Raw genomic sequence first — 24607 nt, 5'->3', positions numbered from 1 at the left:
AATTTTGACTGCCACTGTTCTTGTGCCATCGGCCATCGCAAAGAGAATTAAGGCTGATCATCTATTTTGTGCGTACGAAAGTAACGAAACATATTTTCCTCTTTGAACGCAAAGTACAATAAAAGTGACATCAACAATGGTGTTCGCTTTTGCGGAACCACCTCCTCGGGCCTCCCCCCTCCGTGCGTACCAGTAGCTCCCCATATAAGAGCAGTACCAGACGAAACATGTGAGCAGTTGGGATAGGGGAGGTCCTTCTAAGGAGCTGTGTATTTCAGCAAAAATGCAAGTATTTATTGGGCCAAGTTTCCACTTCCAATATAGCAAGGTGGCATAGGCTATAGGGTCACATGAAGAAACAGGCTGAAGGAAGGCCCACCAGAAAAATTCTTGGTATTCCAGTCTACGCTGGGTTCAAATCTACCCTGAAGATGAACTTTATTTGGGTTTATAGTTTGGTGATTAAATACAACATCTTCCTATGTTTTTTCTTTACATCAGAATACCAGACCAGCTATTGTGATCACTGGCTAGAATTATGGTATACCCAACATGTACAATGTGGCCATGCAAGAACACCATCTGTTGTTGCCTTTGCGTTTTTCTATTCTGCATTTGGGTGAGTTTTACAGAACTAAACACTCCTTTGATTATAGTTGTTGCCAAGATATAAACACAAAGTCATCTTAATGTATATTTCTGCATAATTTTAATGGAAAATGTAGTTGTAATGAATTTTGTACAAACAGTATATACTCTGCTATGCAGTTTATACTAAGCTATAAACAGAACTTGTGCATGAAAATGTTATGTGGAATTTTTACCACTCTGCGATGATCCAGGCAAAGCAGAGTGAGTGAGTTTACCCAAAGCAGGCAGTTTCTCAAAATTATACACGACAGCAGCTGCGAATGTGATCAAAAGTAAGATAACAATCAACAATACCCAGCGTAATTTTCTTGAGGTGTTTTGTTTTGATGTTTTTGGTTTTTCTTCTGCAGGTTTAGTTTCAGGAATATTTTCAGGAATGGATTCAGAAGTCTGCTGCTGCGAGCGTCGTGCCCGTACCTCTGTGGCTGGTGCTGCAGCTGATTTGTCTGGACTAAATCTAAATAATAAAAGCATATGGCAAGATCAAATCATTTTCAGGTACGTTTTTCACTCAAATACTTCACTAGGATCAAGACAACTCGAACTTAACATGAATTTCATTTCATGGCAACCATATAAAAATCTACCAACCTTGCAGCAGTCAATGCTTGTTGGAAATTTGAAGGCAAGCCAGGTAACTGTTGTAATACATCATCATCGCCATCACCATCATCTTCCTCTCCATTCTCATTACTAGTTGAACTGGACCAATTCTTCTCCTCAAATTTATCTCCTTTCTTTGTGCGTACTTTGTTCATAGTTTTGCGATCAAATGTTTTGCTCCGTTCAACGTTTCGTGATGAGGAAACAGAAAAGTCTCGGGTGACTTCTTTCTTTGAGGTGGTATCTTGAAAGTTTTTTGTGAAACTTCGACCAAAGTTGGCTCCACTTGGTGTAGTTCTTTCTTGGTGTTTGTAAAAGAACTCTAGAAGAAAAGGGTTTGATATCATATAGTTTCCCTCAACTTCAGCTAAAAATGCATAGTAAAGTAGTACGTGAAAAAATAAGTGTTATTTTACCCTCATCTGGAGCACTTTCCTCATCTCGTACATCATACTCATCAAAGTTGTCATCAGAAAACTCAGATTTTGTTATTGTCATAGTACCATTGCTTGGCAAACTGTCTCGCATTCTCGCTAATGAGAAGAGAAAATATATATATATATATAATGTTTACACTACCATGACTAAATTCTCAATCTCATTTGTATTTTACAAGGATTTATACTGTACCTAGTTTTCTTTCATAAAGTCCTCTTGTACTGTCCATGATTGGTCCAACAGGTGAGCCCAATGCTAACAACTCCTGTTTAAGTTCATCATCTGTCATGGATTTAATGTCTGCACTCACAATATCTTTAGATGCAACTTTTTTTATACTACGACTTGATCGCGGTACTATTTGCTAAAGTAAAAAATTCAGTATATATAAAACTTCTCGAAAGTCTCTATTACTATAGGTTATCAAGTGGAATTTGAGAAAAAACATACACAAGTGAGCTTTACAGAGATTATCATAAGGGTTGGAATATAATTAAGTGCAATTTGAAGTCTCCAGAAACCATATTACTATTACTTATTAATAATATACATAAAAATTATCAGCTGTTTGCTTGGCAAAAACAATTTGCTTTCTATTACTGCTTTTTCACTGTACTATTTAAACATTGCACTACTCCTAACCAATCAGTATATTGTATATTTTTAATATTATCATAATTGAATTCCAACTAAAGACATTGCATTTGAATAGATGCATTGCCATGAGTGATCTAAAGTCAATTCTTGAATGCTGCTGGTTGTATGAAGTGCTTTAATGTAATTTAAACCCAGATTTATTTCGCTAGATCAAAAAATTGACAGTAGGACTAATGTCATATCTCAAGTCAATAAGGCCAAACTACTGTTTACAGCATCTCTGATGACACAAAGGTTACAGGTACCCTAACTAGTCAGTGGTTTGTGGTGAATAAAGCCTCAAGGAATGCAATAAAGTGGATTTGTTAAGTTGCTGTTGGAATTTTATTGCACAATTATGAAAATATGTATCGATCGCTCTTGTACATAAATTCATACCTATTAACGCCGCATTCGCTCAGCATGAATGTATATAAAAAACCCTGTAATAATTATACCCACAGTTTATCTAAACAAGCTCGCCATTGATTTAAGAAAAAACATTTATAAAAGCCAATCATGTTAACAAGAATGGCTCGTAATCGTTCATATAAAAACACGCCAATAGACATTAAAATCATGAGGCTAATAACCGTCAAAACGAAACCCGAAATGCAAATTATTTCCAAAAATGCGAAAGTGTATAAAATGTATTAAAATACTTACATAATAGACTAATTACACAAAGCAAGGAAAATGAAAAGTTTTGCATAGTAAATCCTTCCCCCCTGAAATATACCTTAGCTTCTGGAGAATTATTAAAGTCTCCATCGTCATCTGAACTGAATTCACCGTTTAGAGAGCTGTGTTGTCCGGACTCTGGGGACAAATTCTCGCGGTATAGTTTAACGTAAAATTCTTTCTTTTGGTCGCCTCGTGGCAGCTTTACACCGCTGCTTTCCAATTCCCTCTTCAAGCGGTCCTTCGTAAGCAAACTAGGGTCATGAAACGCCTTCGACATGGCCAAAAAACGTAGAAAAGACACTCGGTTTATTTCGCTTTTAAAACTAAACAAACGGAACGGAGAGGGACGCTAAATAAAAGACGAACAGTTTAGTTCAATTTTGTTATAAAAGCTCATCCTTGATTGGCGGTAGCGAGAAGAACTGGCCAATCATGTTTAGCGTTTTATCCGTAGGTGAACGTGATTTTATTTTTCGCTTTTTTATACGTATTATTTGTGATTCGTCTTTCAATTTTTTAAGTATATTCTAATTTCTAATTTCCTTTTTAGTAAAACATCAACATAAGAACTAGACTTTTTGTTTTGAGGTGAATTTTTTATAGGTTACTTGGGCACAGTCCTGTATATTGAAAGTACATACAAGTTTGAGTGGCCAGAGCCCGCAATCTTGATGTACAAAGATGGTAGATGGGTTTTGATCAGTTTTGATTGAACCATGGTTGTGAAGCAGAGTTTTTATTGATTTTATTACCATTAGCATTGGTTTGAACCATTGTGATCTACTGGTTGAAGCTTTTACTAAAAATATGACATATTTCGTTTAAAGAATTGGTGATTCCCAATAAATATTTGACATGTTACCTTCAGCAAATGCAGATGAAAAGACCATAGTTTTGGGGAAACTCTGTGGTACGTTTTACGGGAAAAATTGTACTGTAACAATAAACTAAACGTATAAATTAACATTTAACACACAATATTATCTCCTATTTATGAAACGTGTCGACATGTACTTTTATGGTTTATAGCGAGTTTGGAAGGGCCATTTATTTCAATTATTTGGACAAATTTGTTAGATGCATTACAACATTTTTCGGCACAACGGTGTTGGTGTGAACTGTGTGGTTTGGGCGTGACCTGAACGGTGTATTTTATTTTTACCCGTAAGCTAGGATGTTGAGAATGGCCTTTTTATATTAACTCAATATAAAATCGTCTTAGGGTATTTTTTTAATATTTTTTTAGTTCTTTGCAACCCAACATATTTAAAACAAATTCCCATATTTAGAACAAGTTGAGTGGTTTACTATCTAGCCAATGGATGAAAGACCCAAATTATATACCATAGAGGCAGGCCATGTTCTATGTTAGGGAGCTCAGACATATAGGCTATTCTGTGCTCATCTATGCATGAAATTGGTCATTCAAAATTGCCAAGTCTACCCAGCATACATTGTGTGGCTGGTTACATTTCTATTGATATCATGGGCATCGGAAGCAGTTTAAGGTGGCGGGGGCAGAGTTTTAGAAAAAGGCACATTCATTTTACCTTAGCAACCACACGAAGAGGAAACTCAAATTTACACGTACAATGCGAACTTGCAAATCCATGGGAGAACACATTTTCAATATATGCGAAAAGTAGGCATCATGATTAAATGTTCAATTTATGATGCTTTTATATGGTAGCACAGGGCTGCCCCTGCTCGCCCCGTAAGCAAAGGGCAGGGGGGGCAGCTGCCCCTGTGGTTCCGGTGCCCCTTATTGATATTATACCAATCTTGCTTCTACATTGTGATCCTATAAATCATTTTTATGTTATGGCCGGTGGCCCAACATATAAATCAGGACGACTAAATTATTGCTCTGAACTGGTTATATTCAGTGTTGAATGTATAACTAAATGCTAATGTTGCAATTTGTCAACTTGATTTCTAATCTCTTAATATCCACAGTTCCAATTTTGCAAGAGGTTGAGCCTGTGGGACGATGGTTTGAAGCTTACATTTCACGCAGTAGAAGAAATGTGTCTCTGTCAAGTTCTGAACCTGGTGAGAATTCAAATGAAAATAATGCAGATAAAAAAGAAAGTAGTAGTTCATCAAGTTCTGATAGTGAAGATGAGAGATATCTACTCACTCTGGATCCCAAGGAGTGGAAGGTAATGTTAATGTCTAGGAAATAATTCAATATGACTTTGCATGCAATATTATTTTCTTCTGGTTAATATTCTAAAGCACTGACTTGCATGAATATATTACACTTCTACCAAAGTAAAATGCCTTAATTATCACATATTAGGTTCCATAGCCAGAACAATGTGTAATATATGCTGGGTATCTTTCATTTACCTGTGTACAAGGTTGAACAATGTGTATAGGTATAAGAAATGTAATAGTATTAGGTATATAAGAAATAATATCTTCACTCTAGGAGCAAGATCATTACAAAGTAATTGGTTTAAAAAATAGAAGATATAGAGCTACTGAAGATGACATAAAGAGAGCTTGTAAGTATATAATTGGATTGAAGCTGGTTTCTTATATTAACTATTGTGCAATTATTTACGCACAAATAATTATCATGCACATTTGTGCATAATACACAACAGCATCCATCTTTTTAAATTCACATACCAGCAGCAGCAGCACCCAAGAAGTATTAATAGACTGACATTGGGACTCAAACCTAGCTAGGGAATCCATAACTTCTAATCATGCTGTTTCAACTTCTAACTATGCCCCTACTGCCTATCATATTTTAATTTTGCATTTTTCATTAGACAGGAAAATGGTTCTCAAACATCATCCTGATAAGAGTCATTCTCGTAAATCTAAGATGCACTTAGATGCTGTTCAGGAATATTTCACATGTATAACTAAAGCAGGAGAAATCTTAATGAACAAGGCAAAACGACGGGCTTATGACAGCATTGATCCAACATTTGATGATTACGTCCCACCTGTTAACCCAAATTCCAAAATAAATTTTTACCAAGTTTTTGGCCCTGTTTTTGATGCAAATTCCCGGTGAGTTTCCTTGCTTCTTAAATGTAATGAAACGATAGGGAGGCTTAAATTAACCGTGCTTAAATGAATATCACATGGTCTAGTGCTAATGTCTTAAGGCAGGATTTTCTCAGAGTAAGAAAGCAGGATAAGTGAACAAAGATCTGTGTAAAAAGAACCCCGAACGATTTTGTGAATTGTACAACATAAACCTTGATAAACATGTTTGAAAATATATGTTAATGAATGAACTAGATTCTTTGTATATTGCCCTTTTAATCCCTGATGGAAGTTTTTGTGCTTCTACACAATTTTTATCATTCATTGCAGGTGGTCATGTGAGCAGAAAGTACCATGTCTTGGAGATGAAGACTCGACTTTTGAAGATGTGGATGAGTTTTACAAATTTTGGTGTGTTGCTTTAAACACAGCTCTTAATTTTTTTCTAAAGTTTGTTTCATAGGTGTACATCGAAATAATATAAAATGAAAAAATCTTGTCAGGTATGATTTTGAATCATGGAGAGAATTTTCATATTTGGATGAAGAAGAAAAGGAGAAAGGCCAAAGGTTTGTTATTTTTTTACAAAAGTAGTTTTACCAAACAATAAATAACACCAGCTACACTTGTCAAGAAATATGACAGCATAAAACATAATGATTAACGACACAAAACTCCAAAATAATTAACGACACGAAACCATAAGTAACGACTTCTACACCTCGTGTTGACTACATAACATAATGTAATAGGAAGTGACCTTCCAGTTTGTTTAAGGTTAGAGGATTAGGCAAGTGGCCTCAGCAAGCTCAAAATCTGCATTGTTTTGGTGTTATTTTTTGGGGTTCAGCGCTCCATATCTTGATGCGTCCATTTATGGACGTGCCATTTCTTCACCACCTTTACGTCCTAAAGCTAACTCTGTCTGATCTATCGTAATTATCGCTACTCTGAAAGTTAACTCACGAAAGTTAATCTTTGTTTCGTGATTACTTTCATTTATTAAAACCAGATTAGCGATAATTACGATGGATTATACACCTGGTTGCCGTGAACTCATTAACTTCAATCTGTCTGATCTTTTTAAAATTTTCCATTTTTGTGAAGTCGTGATGAACGTAGGTGGATGGAAAAACAAAACAGAGCCATGAGGCAGAAACGGAAGAAAGAAGAAACAACAAGATTAAGAACTTTAGTTGGTAAGACAAAGTATAAACGAACTGGCTTTCATAACATTGGGTTAATATGACTCATGGTCTTACCGAATGATTATTTGCGGTCTGGTTCATATTCTTCTCGTTGTTTTCAGACAATTGTTACGCTTGTGATCCTCGTTTGAAGAAATTTCGCGAGGAAGAGAAAGAAAGAAAGGTGTCGGAAAGAAGAGCAAAAGAAGAAGCAGTGAGATTGGCAGCTGAAGAACAGGAAAAGGTACTTTTAAGTGTATTTTACTGATTTAAATAGAACAATCTGCAATAGCTTTATCAAATCTGTTGTGAGCGTTTGATTTATCACGGAAATATCCGGAGAATGTTGGACCAGAGGCAAGACTTTTTAACAGAGCATGCATGGATTATAATCTGAAATACATATTACAGAAATCAAACTTCACTGACACACAGAACGAAACACAACTTAAGTTTTTTTACCTGCTGCTCATGTGCCGACAACCGCTACACTATTGTTGATTTTCTATCCAAGCTATTGTGTTTTTTTTTACATGTATATCAGAAAAGACAGGAGGCTCTTGAAGCGGAGAGAATTTTACGAGAAAAAGAAGAACAAGAAGCTAAGGAAAAAGTAATTTTAAGAATCAACGCACACTATTTTTTTTCTACTTCACCATTTCACGTTGAATGGCTTCTCAATATCATGTTTACAGGCGCAAGCCGCGAAGAAGGAAAAAGATAAACTTAAGAATGCCTTAAAAAAAGAAAAGAAAAGTATAAGAACGTTTTGTAAGGTAAGTGGATGAATGGCTGTATATAAAACTAATGTTGGATTAAAGGAACAAAAATATCGTCTTTTAGGAGCATAATTATTTTTCATGTGATGAGAAAGACTTGGTTGAAAAAATGGAATTAACAGAAAAATTACTAGAAACATTAACATTAGATAGGTGAGTGAAATATTTGGACAATAAGAGTGCTAAAATATCATGATCAAACTAATTCATTTGAGATTGTTGACAAATACAACATAATTTCAATTTTGGCCTCAATGCTATTTTAGAGCACATCAATCGCCACGACTTTACACTCTAAACTCGGGCAATTTAACAAGCAGGAATGCAGTTAACGAACATTTTTGTCGTTTGTAGATTACAAGATTTACGAGAATCTTTTAAACAGGAAAATAAAGATAATATTAGTAATTTATTCCTGCAAGAGGTATGTCTAGTTTTATGATACTTTGAGAAAACAGATGTTGATGTTGTGAAGCAGCCTTAAGTGTGACTATATTTAAAATTGAACCGGCTTTTTCAGATTGATAAATTAAAACAAGAGATAATCTTGGAAGAGGAAAAGGCTGCAAGAACCGCTCAAGAAAAAAAGGCGGCCAAGGAGAATGGGAGCGAAACCAGTTCGAGTTCATTGTGGGGTGAAGACGAACAGGAACTTCTTATTAAAGCAGTGAAACTGTTTCCTGCAGGAACGAATACAAGGTGAAGTAAATCAGAGAGTCAAGCCCCGTTTACACTACAGTCATTTACAGAGTCATAAATCTGAGGCATCCATTATAACATTTTCTAGATGGGAAGTCATAGCGGAATATATTAACCATCATTCGAAAGGCAATGCTGTAAAAACATCAAAACATGTCATAAAGAAAGTCAAAGAATTGCAAAGATTTGGTAAGCGCCAGCCCACGTCTTCAACACCATACAAAGTATTTGTTTGTAGAATTCTAGTACACTAATATTTGTTTATATTTTTAGACACAACACAAATAGAAAACGCAAATAAAAACGCATTTGCCAAATTTGACAAGACTCTTTCTTCTCCATCGACTTCCACTCCAAGTCCATCAAACCCGACTGAAAGATATGATAACAGTATGTTTTGCTTGCGTTGCCTAACTATCATATAATGTTTCCTTAGTTTAAGTTGTGATTGCTTCTCATTGGCACCTTTAATGCCCCGCTAAAGCTGTTACTAAAATGTATCAGCCTTGTATTAGCCTTGCCTAATTGTTGTTGTACACTGTTATATATCTATATTTATGAAACACTCTTGCTCTTTAAGGTGGTTCCGCCGCAGCACAAAGCACGCCTGCCGTAGAAAGGACGTGGAAAACGGAAGAACAAAAGGTAATATTTTTTGGAAATTATTAAGAGGCATGACAGTTAACGCTTCACAACATTATACAATTGGATAAGGTTGGAACTGCACCGAGCATTGATTCACCTATTTCCATACCATAGCTGCTAGAAAATGCTCTTCGGAAGTACCCGTCAAGTACTCCTGAACGATGGGATAGGATCGCCGAAGAAGTACCAGGAAGAACAAAAAAGGAATGCATGAGGAGATATAAGGTGATATTCAAGGATTGATGCGTTTTTTGGCTACAATTCACTGCTTTCCTGAAACGATTTTCCATTTCTGTTATTACCTTCCATTTTCACTTCAGTTCCATTTCTGTCTACTGTAGGATCTTGTCGAAATGGTAAAGGCAAAGAAATCAGTTGCAGCAAGAACAAATAAGACGTAGTTTTAAGGTAGTTAGGATACAGCGGGCAATAGATATTACAAGCCATGCTCCTGACCATCTCCGGGCTAAATATGGTCACAGGTTTAAGCTGATCTGCAGGGCTTACAACTTTTCTTAAAAATCGTTTGACTGCTTTCTTCATCGATTTACATTCGCATTTCACCAAGTGTTTTAAGATTTAGGACACAGTTGATGTACTTTAATAACTTGGAAATGAGTAAGTAGCTTAGAAATGTTCTCAATCTCTGGTTTTGCAGAATGGCGAGTTGAAATCTCCCCCAGTGAATCAAAAAGCCATAAAATGTACATTTGAGTAAAAATCTGGCAAACACAGAGGAAAATAAACTAAATCCACGTACAAGATCTCTTGAAATAAGTTGATTTAAAACACCCTTGAGGGAGCCTAAGGGTTTGTGTTTGCATTATTTTGACTTATTTACATCTGTTTTGAAGCTAAGTCTCGTATTTAGTTCATATGATTAACGTCTTGCTGGCCTCGAATGGATTTACCATGATCAACAGAAGAGTACAGCAGCTGATATATCCAAGCATTTGCACATATAAATACAACCTCAGCAGACCTATTTTTTATCAATCTTAGAATTGCCCATAGCCCGGAATAACCTGGATTAAATCTGAGTATTTAAGAAATTAGATTTTTGGCTCTCTGGATACCTGTAGTTTTGAAAATAAAAATCACAGTGTGGGTAACGCTATCCAGATTCGTATAAGGTATAACCCGGCCCATGGTTGCCCATGGTTGGTGGTTCTGTGTTGTGACGTCATTGTATGCAAATTTAAAATACAAAATCAGAATTTTTAAACCTGGATTTCCCGTTTCAAATCTTTTAATGCTTTAATATCGCAAAATCGTAAAGCATGTATGTATGAAAGTTTTTTGGAGGCAAAAGTTTAAAAATTGATGATGTAAGATGGGACATTCGAAACATTAGCAACTGTAAAATAGGTTGCAGTGTCCGAAACTTGGACATGATTCACATGAAGATACGATGTAAATATGATGTATATATTTGCAGTGTGCATATTTTGGACAGTTTTTTAGAGCAATAACGGAGATGACTAAAGCTTGAAAGGGCTTCTGTTGTTAATGGAGAGTATTTTGCAGTCATTTTAACAATGGCCACAGTCGAAGGCAATGAATTTATGCTAGATCGTCGTAGGTATAGTATTTCGGAGACAAATGAGCAATCTAGCGATTCGTATCATCTTATACCGTATGGGTTTCAACCAAAAGCGTGCTATAAACCGAAAGCAAAGAGAAAGGAAATCACAGGAGGTAAAGAACAGAGCGTTCCCTATAGAATGATACTTATAATAGGTCAATAAAAATATACAGTAAAAATATACGGGGTATGGTAAGTCACTGATGTGTGTATAATGGTCGACAGAAAATGTCATTAGATATGTCAATATTGACATTAATCGTTTCACGACGATTCGCTTTAAACAGATTTTAAGCATTTTGGATTATAATCTCCCAAAGCTGTGTTTATTTGGTTAAATTAATTTGTGAGATTTATTTTTTCTGAAAGTTTTCAACTAAATTTCTAAAGATGTATCAAATAAACGGATTATAAATAACAGGTTGTTGTCATGACAACAACACAGCAGGCGCTATTAGTGGATGAAACTGGGGGTTTTTTGACCTGCCTAATTTGCTCCAATATTTGTCAACAATATTGTACAAATTTCCACCACATTCATTTTTCTGTAATGAGTATTTTAGCATATATGTGTCTTCCTTTCTGTTGCAAAAGATAATATACCATTATATAGGTGCATAATAAGGCAGTGAAGCATGTGTTGTTGCAGACATACCAGCTAGACATATGCAGACAATGCAGACATTTCTCTCTATACTTCTTTGTAATTTGCATTTTACTTTATATAGTTATAACCATATGGTTATAAAACCTACAACCTTGAAAATTGATACAGTTGTTTCTCTTACGTAGTTACCTATAATTCAAGGAGTCGTCAATTTATAATTCTTGATTCAAAAGGAATCACTGCTTGGTCACATAACAGTGTAATAAATGCAGGTATTAACTGTCAACCAGCAAAATTGATTGAATATATTTCAAAAGGTTGAGTCTTGAATTTCCAACATTAAACAGTCTAAAAAACTTGATCTGTTCTTTTTTGCAGTTTCACGTTTATTAGATTATCCTTCATATCAATTCAATTTGATCCAACTTCTTCTACATTCTAAGAAATTTAATGTGTACTTTGGCCTTTCAAAAGATTATGCACTGAAGGTTGGTTTTTTAATAAAAGTAGAGTTCAATTGTCTTGTGATGATGATAATTGGTAGAACTTTGACGATAACATCAGATGGTCATGCATATAGTGTACATGAGTGTCATGAAGTTTTATGTGTTACTGTATGATATTGTGTATTTTGCTGTTGATCCTGTGTTAGGTGTTTAACCTAAACTTCCATGAAGTGTTTTCTGTGATTTCTGACATGAACTCTGTGTTATGCATGGTGTTCAACTCTGTTACTGATGAGCTTATTACTGGTGGAACGGGTGGTATTAAGGTAAGCTAGTATTTCAGTAAATAATTAAATGGACTGACTTTCAGCTAGTTTTATCGTAACCGTGCAATAAAAAATACATATTTAGATGGTAGTGTTAAGATTAATAGGATTAGATTATGGACATCAGATTAAAGGAGAGTTATAATAAATAATAAATGCGTAAGTGTTTACATTGGCTAGAGTGAGAGAGCCTGATTGATATACAGAAACGTATGACAATATTACTAGTTTATATCACACTAAAACATCGCCTAAATTGCGAATGGTTGGTATTTTTAGTTTTGGACGTTTGGAGAAATACAATCTGAGGACCGTTCTATGGCAAGAGATTCAAGACCAATGGCTAATTATGGACTCATTTTGAGGTATTTAGCTCTTGAAATTTCTCCGTTTTTCCATTAGTTTAATATGACGGATGGAATGAAGTGGATAGTCCGAGTAATACCCTAGTGTTCCCTAATGTTTATTTCAACACTTTCGGCAAACGTAGATAGAACGATCTGGAGTCCCAGCTAGTGCATGACCCCGCACAAAAGGAAGATGCGCATTAAATCCTAGGATTTAATAGCGAATTGAATAGTGAAAAATAAATAGGATCACTATCTTACCATGCAGATAGTATGTGTACACGTAATATAGGTGTGACCATTTTGCACGTATACATTTACCCCTTCCTCACCCCACTGCCCACGATCCTGGAGTTTGTTATCAGTCTGCTGTTACTCGGGTCAACTCTCGCTATCCACTCGTTCAGCTTTCGGCCTCTGGTCAATAAAACATGGTCATTTTATTATTGTTGTATGGTTTCATTGAACTCTCAGGCGTGAACATCCTGCTGTTAATGGTACCATGGTAAAAGATATTATCTTAGATGAGAAGAATCAGGTACGTCTTCCCATTTCTATTACACCAAATATGCACATCATCTTATTCAGTCGATTATTTCTATTATGCTGATTGCTGAGAACTGACTTCTATAATATGGTAGTCGTACGACACATCGTTGACTGAAGTTACGTAAGTCATCTGGAAGCTAGCTTGGACATCGTATTTTTGGTTCATTCAACCTTTATTTAGCGGCCGGTCACCCTGCATTGTACTGTCATATTCTTAAGTCCCGTTATTGTAATGGGAATATTATAAAAGTGATCTTGCACCCTCTGAGATCATTACAGGTTTGATTTTTTTTCACTCAAACCTGTAGCGATTGTACTGTTTATCTGAAAGAAATGTTGTTGCTTATGAGCTCAAGGGAAACTTCTTGTTTGAACTGAAAAGGTAACTCGCTGTTTTATTGTTTGCCAATTTTATTGTTTTGTTTATGAATGTTATTGTTTACTTCTCAGTTCTCTCTCTGGCGTGATATTCATTATGTGTTTCTAGGATATTCTGCTAAAGTGATTGGTTCCCGCAAAATTTTGCATGAAACATGCAGCTCCTATTAAATTTATGTCTTATACTAACTCCTCTGACGAGTGTAGTTAAAGCAGTTGTTGTTGTTAATATTTCATGAGAGGTTTTTCGCTGCCACGCTCGGCTGTTTCTCGGTTAGCTGGTAACGTCCCTACTTTTTTAAATTTAATTTTAATTATTTTCAAGTGCTCATGACGGACAAGTGACAGGTTGTGTGTACTCCAAGTTTTCAAACTTTGTTGTTACTGCTGGAACTGACTGTGCAGGTATTGTATTGCGTGCAGGGATCTCCAAAGATTTTCCCAGTATATCTCATACTGCTTGTACATTCGCTTTTATACAAGTTTATTAAATTGATCCTCCCAAAACTAAAAGCCGTGAATCAACTTTAAACCTAATTATGATAGTTTGCATCCTTTGCCACTAGTCAATGTCTGGAGTTCAAATGGTGGATGCCTTCACTCATTTCGTTCTCATTCAAAGGTAAATCGCATCAATTCCCTCTGATTAATTTGTTTGAATAATACTTTCCTTATTTCTTGTCGTTTTCATCTTACTTGTAAACCGTTCCAGATGGTCACAAATCTTTTGCTACATCCTGAAGCGCCATCTTTGGTTATCACGTCTTCGCAAGATGGGACTGTCAAAGTATTCTCGTTGGATATTATGGAAGAAATATACAGGTAAAAGTTTAAATTTTTGTATAGGGAACATTTTTCTAACCAATACGTAATTGATCCAGTAAAATTATACCTATACAGGAAAAATGGTGGGCGGTTTTTTCACTAAAACGGTTGAATTTTCGTGTTCTTTGCAGTCAGGTTGTGTTTCCAGAAGGCATTGAATGGATGAACTTCATATCGCAAGATATCCTCTACTGCTCTACAGGCAAAGCTTTGCAAGTCTTTTCTATTAATCATGTGACAAATTTCTGGACTACAGTGCGATGTCCAGTGAGTTCATTATCGCTGACTAATGCTTCACAAGGCAATGGAGAAAAGGTCCTCGTTATCGCCGACGATTACAGGTAAATCATTTAGAAACTTGTCTATATATTCATATTGTCGTCATTCAGTCTAAAATCGATCGTGTGCAGAAATCTGAAAGTTACAAGGTTTCGATCGTATGTTTTGCAGATAGCTGTAAGGTCTAAATGACCTAAGCCTCCTCAGTCCCCCGTCGGCATTTTCTCTGAATGGTTTGTCATAGCCATGGAAATGATAGACCGTGAATATTGTTGTATTCTTTTTCAGCGCAAGAATTCTGTCCAAAGGCGGTCGTCTTCTCTCGACTGTTCTTCCTCCGCCTCCTGTACCTGCAAGTCAGCAGTCTCAGCATTGTTCTGGACATGCGTTCTGTCCTATTTACAATCTGATGTACCTTTTGGTGAACCAAGAGGAGATCTGGGTCTACTATACCAAGTATGTTAAAAGTGGAACTGTTTATTTACTTTTCCACCTCGCCAATGGCCTCGTTTTCATGTGGTACTCATGTGGTATATTCGTATTTCGTGCACGATAAAGAACAATATAGTTTTAGTTGTAGGATTGATTTGACGTAATACCTATTTCAAGCCTCATGCAGCGATTTGACTCAGACTTGCAGTATTCATAATTATGTTACCTCACCTGACAGTTATTACATGCGCTACTTACGTCTTGTTTCAAGTAGTATTCTTGAAGGAACCTCGTGGTTCATTTTGGATGATCATGCAATATCTTCTCAGGTCCAATCCAGCCAATCGAGTTGAAGTTTGGAAACTCTCAGACGTTCAAGACATTTCAAATAGCCGAGTGAACAGCAGTCGTAACGATAATAATAAATCTTGGACACCAGTATCTTCGAGGGCACCAAGTTCTCCATTCGTTCCACCAGGGAAGGTCGTTGATGGTGTCGCATGCCTTTCACTGGGATTTTTACATTCAACTGTAAATTTGAAAAACAAGTCAGGAGAAACCTATCCTGATCTCACGTACTACCTCGTCGCGGGCTTACAGGTTTGTCATGACATTAGTATCCGTTATTACCGTGATATCGATGCAATAATACGCATGCAGCGTTGATTTACGTTGTGCTCATGATTCAAAGTTTAGAATATATATAATAATTTATACTAGCCCTCAGTCTCTTAATGTACTCGCAAAACACAGATTCCTTTTGAATATTTTAGGATGGTCGGTTATTATTTACAAGTCCTTTCTCGGCTGTGATTTTGTATTTCCAATTCCAGGCAACCAAAGGAGCTGTAAGTCACAAATATTTTTTAAATGCGTCATACGTATGACTCTACGAGTGAACAAATTTAATAAAATTTCAGGTTTTATCAATCCATCATGACGTCACCACTAATGTGCTGCTTCTCAAGACTGTGGCATTAGATAAATACACAATTCAAATCAGAAGTCTGCCTGATCTCAATATGAAGCATAGTATCGAGGCTGGAAACGATCTAACTTGTTATGTGCGAATGGTGAGTCTATAATTTCAGGGCACGTTCTGTGATACATGCATGCTTTGTGTTCTGGGGTCGGTTTTCATCAATAACTACTGAAAAATCTATCTCTGTTTATCTTAGGCTGCTTCTATGGCGGTCACTATCATTCTGCATAATCACTGCTGTTTACAACCCATTCAGGCTTTCTTCACAAAGAGCCAAGAATTTGCTAACATTTTTTCATGTTTTGACATGCACTTTTTCAGGCTGATATACTTTTGTCAGGTCACAAAACTGGTCGTCTTAATTTATATCGCTTGGACTCTGAACAAGGTTAGTGTCAACTTGCGTGATAAAGTGTACCACACACGCTTTCCATCGCAAGTTATTTTTATAATTATTCTTCCCGTTCAGTGTTGACACTATTTCGGTTGGGTTTTCCACAAGTTCACTAGTATCCGATGGCTATAGCGCTTCATACAACTATCCCCCGGTTTCTTGTACAGTCCAAGGAGATTAAGCATGATGATGGAACGTTTGTCAGTCAGAAGGAATGAAAAAATGGGCGGGAAGTGTGTTCACTAATACTTGTTCATTACAGGGACATTGGACGTGGAAACGAAGACAGTTGATTGTCAGAAAGTATCAAAAGATCATCTCGATTCTGTCTTTACTGTGGATGCTAACGATAACTTGCAGCTTTTCTGTAGTTCCAGGTGCGCCTCTCATATGAAGTATTTCAACCTAGATGTGAAATATCCAAATAAACCCAGCGCCCAGCATTTTGTAGTGGAGGGGGGGGCACCAGCAACCGGTCATAATACAAGTAAGGGTATCTTAAACCTAAATGCATTAAATGAGAAATTTGGCAACAATGAAGATGGATTTAGTCATTTCTCGTTTTTAATCTTGTATATCTTCTGGTCTTTCAGCAAGGATGGTTGTATAAAAATATGGAATAATAACAAAGTTCTACTTCGTGAAATCATCATGGATAAAACGTTAACTTCAGTCTGTTTTTTGAACTTATCCGGTGAGTAAAAGAGTTAAAGGGCGAGGAATGTGTTCTGATACCATATAACACGAATTTGCTCTGAATTTTCAGGAGATCTTCTCGCAGGTTTCAAAAATCACGTTTTCTTCATCAGTCGAGAAAAAGGTAAAGGAGTTTCTAAGCCGGAAAACACTCTGTATAATTGCTATTTCAGTTGTTTGTTTGAGGAATAAGGGTTAATTTGTTAATGGATTTCATATGTGTAAGCAAACTCTGTTTCATGTCTTTGTCCCTGAATTTCACAAGCAAAACATGGAATGTAAGGAAAGATTTCATGTTTCTTTGTAGCACACTTGACGTCATACAACAGCACAAATTCAAGACGAACGAGTGAAATATATGAAACAGGCAAGTTGTATCTTTCTTCAGCTTCTCTTTTTTCCCGATTATAATTTACTTATCCAAATTCCAAAATGACAGGTTCAGATATTTACGAAGATCCACGAGTCCGGTTTGAATATAAAAAAGTCATTCCTCCGGATCCTATTCATATGGAAACGTATTTGGTAAGAGTGCAGTTGCTTAACTCCAAGCAATTTATGCACTGGTGCATACGAGAGGTCTATAGTTATGAGGAAACACAAAAATGATTTAAAAAAGATTCTCTATCTTGCTAATTCGAATGGCTTGCATGCACGTAAATTTCTTTTAACTCGTGTTTTTGTTGTTATAAGGTACCGTTTGCGAACATGAATCTTAATCTTGCACGCTTCTTATCTGGTCAAGTTCAGCCAAATGCGTTGGAGGATGATATTGAGAGTGAAATTAAGGGGGTGAGATATTATAAAAAAAATATTTACTGTACTAAAGATAACTGTACTAATGGGACGAATCGTATAGTTTATCAATCATAACAGCTAATATATATGGGGGTTTTGATGTTCATTTTACATAATGCCAATCGCGCTCTTTTCTGTAGACTGAAAGTGAGCTCTCAGATTCCTTCTCAGTTGCCCCAACCGAGATCTACATGTCACAAAGTGGAACTCCGCGCTCAAGGTCAAGGTCATCATCTATAGTCAGTTCTTGGAATTTACCAAATATAGGCTCCTCACCAGTTTCCTCTCCACCTCGGACTCCCCCGCCATTTATGAGCCCAGTTTTTGAACTGGTAAGTGATAATATTTTCCGGCTAAAATACAAATCAATATGAGATGTATAAATTTTGATGTTAAAAGTCTGATGTTACACGAAATTTAATTGGCTCCACAAAACTGTCGAGCCAATCAAACTTCGTGTAACATCAGACGTCATTATGAAAAAGGTCTATTGTACGAACGCTTATAGGTCATCCCGCCTAGCCACCATCAGGTGCTTATACCTTTTTATTTCTTTTTTTCATGCTATAGGAAGTGGAAGATGAGGCAATCGAGTCAGGTATGTATGTAGATGTTTTCAATTACGTTGTGTTTTGTGTTGGCCAATGAGTAAAATTTCCTGATTCGAACCTGCCGTTTACGATAGATGGTGAAGGATCAGAGAGTGAGCGAGTAAAATATTTCATCAGAAGCAACGAGTCAGAAAAAACACAGACGGAAAAGAAATCTTTTAAAGCAATCCCTGTTTTCACTCGAAAAAAACGACCTGGGCTATCAGAGCGGAAGATTGATTCACGAGCGTTGCAGTCGAGGCAAAACGTCACGAATAATAGCGACAATGTCCGAACTAAACGCGAGAATGCAACGACCGGAGAGATAACGGATCAAAAGACGGCCAATTCAACTGTATGTAGCCTAACCTTACTCTATATTCCTTATACGTTTTTAAGTCAATAATTGTAGCTTTACTGTTAATATTTATTAGACTTCCCCCCGTCCTACACGTACTGTCGTAAAGAAGGTAAAGAAGAAAACTGAAAAATCTCAAAGAAAACTAATGAACTCTCAGCAAACGTTTTCTGAAGACAACATGACTGAAAAAGTCGACCAAGAAGAAAACAGTCTTGAAGCGAATAATAATAGTGAGGAATGTGAGGTAGGAATGGGTGAAGAGAAGATGGTGAAACAGGACATGAATTCGGCGATGAATGTTCATGAAAAGGTTGACATTGACCGCACTAAAGACGAAACTCAATCTTTACATACGCAGAAAGGTGAAAGCATTTCTGACCAGAAAAATATTTTGTCAAAAAGCCCGGCGAATGATTTGATGATTAACGACGGGAAATTGCATGAAAATGTTCTCGAGGAGACTTTGGGTGGAGAAATGATAGAAGATAAGTTTGAACAAGACGAGAGTTTTGATATACCCAGTCCAAAGAAAACCAGGAGTGATGTCCATGTTAATGATATTGATTATGTTCATGATCATGATGATATTGATAATAACAATATTGATGATGATGAGGATAATGAAAATGATAATAAAAGTGGTAAGTTCAGAAATAACAACTATACAACCTTGTATCCAGTGTTCGCCTCTCTTGAGGCTATATCTCATACGCGAACTATGAAAACTTGTTTTTCTAAATTGCTCATTTCTCTGACGAATTCCCGTTCGTCAATCTATTAATCAATTAAAAAAACCTTATTAATGTTTCAGATAAATTCTGAGCGTTCACACTAGCTGGGTGCACATAAAACGATAAGTTTCTTGTGTATTCTAAGGTAGATTGTGAACCGTTGTGTGTTTTCAGTCGTGTGTGTTTTTATAGATGAAGAGAGAATGGTATTCCAAGCTACCGGGCTTTCGTCACCCAGGGTTCCATCTAGGGAAAGTTCATTAAGCAATACCATGAGCAACCTTGAGCATCAAGAAACATGTGACCAACTTGGGTTACCTAGCAACGACACTGACTTCAACGAAAATATGGAACGCTTAAATTTACCTAAAGAAGACTCGTGGTTCTTGAGAGAACATCCAACTAAAAACACAGATTTAAGTGATGACGAGGATAATACTGAAGAAACAAGAAACGAAAATCTTGATGAAGTGACATCAAGGAATGTTTCATTTATTCTTAGTAAAGCTAATGGCAAAGAGGAAACATCCCAGGAAATTATATCTTCGAGATCGTTGCGTCGACGAAAAATATCCGGTCGGCGTTCCGTCTCCCCAGTAAGTTCTACGAAGGTTGTCCCCATACTAAACTCTTCATCGAACGAGGACACACGTGGAGAGCGGCTTCACCCAAATTCTGCCCTTAAAATTTACGCTTTGGCTAAAACACGCCGGCGAACAATCAGCGGCCGATCCCTAGTTTCCAAGCCTAACATGAAACAACATATTTTGATGAAGCATAACACAAGTCAAGCGTCCATTATGGATAATGGTGGGATATCGAGGACGTTTGTCGATATACTAGGCTATAATAAGACACCGAAGACTGTTGTGGATACACATGTTAATGAGGTGATAACAGAGACTGTGAAGAATAAAGACACGAAAAAAGAGAAAAAAGATTTGGTCAACTGGTGTATGCGGGCGCTAAGTGAGAAAGCCAAATATCCGATATTTTCTCCCAAGCCTAGATTAAGATCTCGAAGATCATTATTGAAAGATGAAGGTAAGATAAATTATGTCTGTTTTCCTAATCCGTAATTATGAATCCGGCGAACATTTCTAGTTTTGTTAAAAATCGAAAATTACGATTACAAACAACTCAGTTTTAAAACTATATTCTATTGTTAGAGGATCAAAGGTAAACTAGATGATACAGCGATATTGATTCTGCATAAGTATAAGACTTCCCGTAGTGAATAATCAATTAATACTGATTAGCGCTTTTTTTCCATTTTCAGAATTAACCGTAGTTATTTTAGAATGTCTAATTAATTAGCGTCTCGGGAGGTTTGTTGTGCTCAGTTTGGTACCTTGTGCTGTTGAGGTAGTAAAGCTCTGGCTCGCATCTAGAGGTTGTCCCTTTTTACCGATCTTGAAAATTTTCCTAAAGAGTTTTCCACAATGAATTCGAAACTGTTTGCTTTGAAACGCGTATAAAAAAGGATTAATGCAAGACGAAGAAAACCCCAGAATGATCCCAAATTGGTAATAATCTGAACTCCATTCAACGTCCGATACATTTCCGTATTGAAACAAGAGATACATGATATTATTCGGTGTCCAACATATTAAAAATGTTATCAAAACCATGAGCACAATTCTTATACTTCTCGCTTTACTCTTCATGATTTTGACGCGTTGTCTTGCATCTCCTAGGGCAGTTTTTAGCGTCTTATCCAGACGATTTATACGTTTCTTAATACGGTGGAAATTTATAAGAAATATCACGGCTGGAGCAAGATATTGACTGATGAAAAGAATCGAGAATATGAATATATTAGGCAGCTGTTTTGGCCAGTAATAACAACTTGTTCCAACTGTAGCGTTTGTAGCTGTGTAGCGAATTCCAACTATAACCGGCAATTCCCTGGCAAAACCAAAGAACCACGCTAAAGCTATGTATACGTAGGTCTTCCTTGTCTTGCCCAAACGCGTCGTGAATGGTTTTGAAATAGCCGCATACCGTTCAAAGCTGATAACAACTAATAAATATATTGAGACGCCCGCCAGCCAAAACTGAGGAACATTCCCTGTGACTAGTTTACAGAATACATCACCTCCAATACCAGTAGGATGAGGAAAAGCACTTGTACTCATTATATACACTGGTAGACATACTATCGATAATGACATGTCGACTATAGCTAGCGCCATGAGGTACACATTGAAAGGCACGTCACGAAAACGATGTTTCTCTGACTGACCACTATTTCTGATAACAAGGATTACGGTAGCGTTACCAAGAACACCAATTATAAAGATGAGACTATAGCAAACCAGTTCCCACGATCTTAACTCAAAGTTTGCCATTTTGTTTAACAAACCGCCACAGTCCACTGATTATTTCCGGGTACGTTAGCTGTGTTGTCGTTTCCTTCTTGTTTCATGCACTTGTATTAGCACAAAAATGGTAGCATGTTTATTTCCTCTTGACTTTTAGCAATACCTTTTCGAATTATAGGTATTTCATTTTCAGTCACAATGTTGCTTACTGATCCACAATGATCTCATGTAATTTGAGCTGTTTCAGACTTGATCTTGTGTAAACTTGACCGTGATAAAATTTGTCATGCAAATTGTTGACCAAATCACAGTTAACCAGTGTTTTACTTCAAGACTATATCATGTATCACGTGTGGATCATATACTAGTTTACCGACTTACCGGTACCTAAAATGGAATGGGTGCGCTACCGTTAAGCACAAGCTCGAACGCTTTAGGATTGCAATGCCACGTTTTTATTTGATACGACAATACAATATACAATATATTGAAGGGAATATTGGAATGGAAATATTGATCTCCAGCATGCCATACCATTGTTTTTTGTTTGCAGCAAGTTTAATAATTCTAATGACTTGAAATTTGCATAGCATGACCAAATTGTCAGGCTGGCTACGCCACTGCATTACACGAAGTACGGGGAAAACCTGAAAACGAGGATGGGAGAATTGGACAGGAGAATAACGTAATTTTTGGAGACTATAGGGCCAAAGTCCCCGCTGTGAAAGCGCAGGTTTTGAACGTAGATTGCTTTCGTTTCGTTATCTTGCTCTTTTTTGTCAACAAATGTAATGTTCTTTCATACATAAGTCAATCGTTATTGTAAGGGGGCGTTGCATCAGTACAGAGCCAGCAAATGAACGTCACTAATGATCCCAGATTAATCATACAGTGTATTAACTGAAAATTTTAAAGTTATTTATAATTTCAGGTAAATTATCCAGTGCTGTTCCACCGACAATGATGCTTCAGCATCCAAATACCCAGCAAAGCGGAGTCGAGGACGACATTCTTCGAGCCACAGAAAGGAGGAAAAATAAACCCAAAAGGCAGAATATTTTTAAAGCTGACGATAATGTCGAGGAAAAGCGTCAGAGTTCCTTCGTTGAGAGAAAGCTACTTCACAGGGGAATGTCAGAACATGCTAATGGAAATGTATTGGATTATAGCGATGGTTGGCAGGAAAGAATCTTGGAGAAAGCCAAAGAAGTAAAAGCAAAGCATTTGGAACGAAAGCGAAAAGTTTTGGAGAAACGAGTTTTCGATGAGAAAACATTGGAGGAGAAGCGGTGTGTATTGCAGATGTATGGATCAACAGGAACTGACAGGGGTAAAAGCGATAAACCCGAGGGGATAAATAAGGATATCAACGCATCTTTGTTTCAACCAAACAGTTGTATCAGTAAGGGGCTTTATATGGAAAGACTTGAATCTCCGAGGATCAGTATAAATAGGCTTCGAAGGATTGAGGGGGACACTACGTATGGATCACCGAGGATCACCATAGATAAGGATAGTTCCAGCCATGAGAGTAAGGAGCTATGTCTGGAGATCAAGGAAAGGCATAAATTTCGTGGAACTAAGAAGGATCAAGCAGAGTTATCAGAAAGGGTTCATTCAGATGACCCCGGATACGAAGAAATTCAATCTGATGGAAAAGATTTAAAACACGTAAGGTCGAGCTATGAACATTTTAAAAGCAATCCTGTTATTATTCAACCCTATCGTTTAGAAAAATATAATTCTCAAAAGGATGAGTTATTGCTTCACGAACTTAACCTGGATTTTGAATCTGCGAAATTACCCGACCATCTGCTAGAACTCATTCCCAGACCCAAATCTGCGCCATCGATTCCTAGCAAGTGTAGAAAGTACGTACTTGTTTCCAACGATTCCGAGAAAACGCAGGACAAGCCAGAACCGACCGCGCTGGAAGAAACTTTGTTATTGCAACGATTTCCTAAGTCTAATTTAGACAAGCTAAGAGGCTCTTCTCCGCTGGTCCATGAGGTACGACGATCGCACACGCTTCAGAGAATGCAGAAAATAAATATGTCTAGCTTGTAAATAAAATTTTTGTTTTAATCGATCAGTGGTGAAAGTATTTTGTTTTTCTCTTTCAGTGGTTTGTAGTATATGTTCGTTTAAACCAATCGTTTGTGTAATCTTAGAAGCCGTGATTCTTGCCTCCTCGCGCGGTCTCCATCCGGTTTGGACCCCAGGATTGACCCCGCACCACTGAGCTATATTTAAATTCAAATTTGAACTAAAAAATTCAAAGTTATTTATTGAAGTTTAAATGTGCCCCGCACTGCTCAGCGCCCCGCACTTGGAACCCGGCCCAGTGAAATCTATGATGTCACATGCAAGAATTTAGAATTGTGGAAATATGGAGTCCGGAGAGATAGCACGTGTAAAATTGGTTTTAAGACCTTTTTGAGATCTATGAAATTTGGGACCTTCACTCTCAAAAATGGCATTGAATCACCTGTATGTTTCTACCTACGATTGTGTCGTGATCGACTTTGTGGTTAAGCCATGATTAAGCCATTAAGGTCTCGAACATCTTTGAAAAATGAAGGTAAGATCAATTATGTCCGTTTTCCTAATCTGTAGTTATGAATCC

At 36.9% G+C, this 24607-nt stretch overlaps 4 protein-coding genes across 5 annotated transcripts; 2 read left to right on the top strand and 2 right to left on the bottom strand.

Annotated features, from left to right (window-relative positions):
• Window positions 1-624: 624 nt before the first annotated feature.
• LOC114521770 (lamina-associated polypeptide 2, isoforms alpha/zeta-like) lies at window positions 625-3393 on the bottom strand. Its single transcript, XM_028542310.1, has 5 exons — window positions 3068-3393; window positions 1885-2056; window positions 1671-1787; window positions 1243-1576; window positions 625-1108 (listed from the first exon to the last, which is right to left on the bottom strand). Exons 1-5 carry the CDS (start codon window positions 3287-3289, stop codon window positions 808-810), a joined length of 1146 nt encoding a protein of 381 aa, XP_028398111.1. The 5' UTR covers window positions 3290-3393; the 3' UTR covers window positions 625-807.
• A 107-nt stretch (window positions 3394-3500) lies between these two features.
• On the top strand, window positions 3501-10124 carry LOC114521768 (dnaJ homolog subfamily C member 2-like). 2 transcript variants are annotated; one of them, XM_028542308.1, is made up of 19 exons: window positions 3501-3600; window positions 3840-3922; window positions 4969-5174; window positions 5447-5522; window positions 5796-6042; window positions 6352-6432; window positions 6525-6590; window positions 7129-7220; window positions 7331-7452; window positions 7753-7821; window positions 7904-7984; window positions 8052-8140; window positions 8342-8411; window positions 8508-8686; window positions 8775-8875; window positions 8960-9076; window positions 9267-9331; window positions 9446-9556; window positions 9673-10124. In XM_028542308.1, exons 2-19 carry the CDS (start codon window positions 3868-3870, stop codon window positions 9730-9732), a joined length of 1887 nt encoding a protein of 628 aa, XP_028398109.1. In that variant the 5' UTR covers window positions 3501-3600; window positions 3840-3867; the 3' UTR covers window positions 9733-10124. The 2 variants fall into 2 exon arrangements, with proteins under 2 accessions (XP_028398109.1, XP_028398108.1); XM_028542307.1 differs by lacking the exon at window positions 3501-3600 and having other exon boundaries at window positions 3684-3922.
• Window positions 10125-10551: 427 nt separating this feature from the next.
• Window positions 10552-24048, top strand: LOC114521934. Its single transcript, XM_028542508.1, has 28 exons — window positions 10552-11029; window positions 11709-11795; window positions 11902-12011; window positions 12176-12295; window positions 12575-12660; window positions 13117-13180; window positions 13500-13573; window positions 13895-13974; window positions 14136-14191; window positions 14282-14391; window positions 14526-14735; window positions 14962-15129; window positions 15435-15705; window positions 15879-15953; window positions 16026-16178; window positions 16409-16475; window positions 16744-16858; window positions 17075-17175; window positions 17248-17301; window positions 17485-17544; window positions 17617-17702; window positions 17871-17969; window positions 18116-18307; window positions 18546-18573; window positions 18661-18920; window positions 19000-19567; window positions 19850-20701; window positions 22913-24048. The coding sequence occupies exons 1-28, from the start codon at window positions 10870-10872 to the stop codon at window positions 24046-24048; spliced, it is 5442 nt and encodes a 1813-aa protein (XP_028398309.1). The 5' UTR covers window positions 10552-10869.
• On the bottom strand, window positions 20916-22898 carry LOC114521772 (bombesin receptor subtype-3-like). Its single transcript, XM_028542312.1, has one exon. It carries the CDS (start codon window positions 22006-22008, stop codon window positions 20971-20973), a length of 1038 nt encoding a protein of 345 aa, XP_028398113.1. The 5' UTR covers window positions 22009-22898; the 3' UTR covers window positions 20916-20970.
• Window positions 24049-24607: the final 559 nt, after the last annotated feature.

The sequence above is a fragment of the Dendronephthya gigantea genome, unplaced genomic scaffold, assembly GCF_004324835.1.
Source record: "Dendronephthya gigantea isolate DGI-Jeju-01 unplaced genomic scaffold, DenGig_1.0 000021F, whole genome shotgun sequence".
NCBI lineage: Eukaryota > Metazoa > Cnidaria > Anthozoa > Malacalcyonacea > Nephtheidae > Dendronephthya > Dendronephthya gigantea.
Note: the sequence above shows the minus strand (reverse complement) of the source record. Positions and strands in the feature narration are given on the sequence as shown.

Bases quoted from the DNA above. Each gene is read 5' to 3' on its own strand.
- LOC114521770 (XM_028542310.1), bottom strand. From the start codon at position 3,289: ATGTCGAAGGCGTTTCATGACCCTAGTTTGCTTACGAAGGACCGCTTG. The intron at 1,788-1,884 runs GTACAGTATAAA...TCTTCTCATTAG, and splicing joins ACTTTATGAAAGAAAACTAG to CGAGAATGCGAGACAGTTTG. The intron at 1,577-1,670 runs GTAAAATAACAC...CTTTTCTTCTAG, and splicing joins GGAAAGTGCTCCAGATGAGG to AGTTCTTTTACAAACACCAA.
- LOC114521768 (XM_028542308.1), top strand. From the start codon at position 3,868: ATGTTACCTTCAGCAAATGCAGATGAAAAGACCATAGTTTTGGGGAAA. The intron at 3,923-4,968 runs GTACGTTTTACG...TAATATCCACAG, and splicing joins AGTTTTGGGGAAACTCTGTG to TTCCAATTTTGCAAGAGGTT. The intron at 8,687-8,774 runs GTGAAGTAAATC...AACATTTTCTAG, and splicing joins CCTGCAGGAACGAATACAAG to ATGGGAAGTCATAGCGGAAT.
- LOC114521934 (XM_028542508.1), top strand. From the start codon at position 10,870: ATGGCCACAGTCGAAGGCAATGAATTTATGCTAGATCGTCGTAGGTAT. The intron at 14,392-14,525 runs GTAAAAGTTTAA...TGTTCTTTGCAG, and splicing joins ATTATGGAAGAAATATACAG to TCAGGTTGTGTTTCCAGAAG. The intron at 19,568-19,849 runs GTAAGTTCAGAA...GTGTTTTTATAG, and splicing joins TGAAAATGATAATAAAAGTG to ATGAAGAGAGAATGGTATTC.
- LOC114521772 (XM_028542312.1), bottom strand. From the start codon at position 22,008: ATGGCAAACTTTGAGTTAAGATCGTGGGAACTGGTTTGCTATAGTCTC.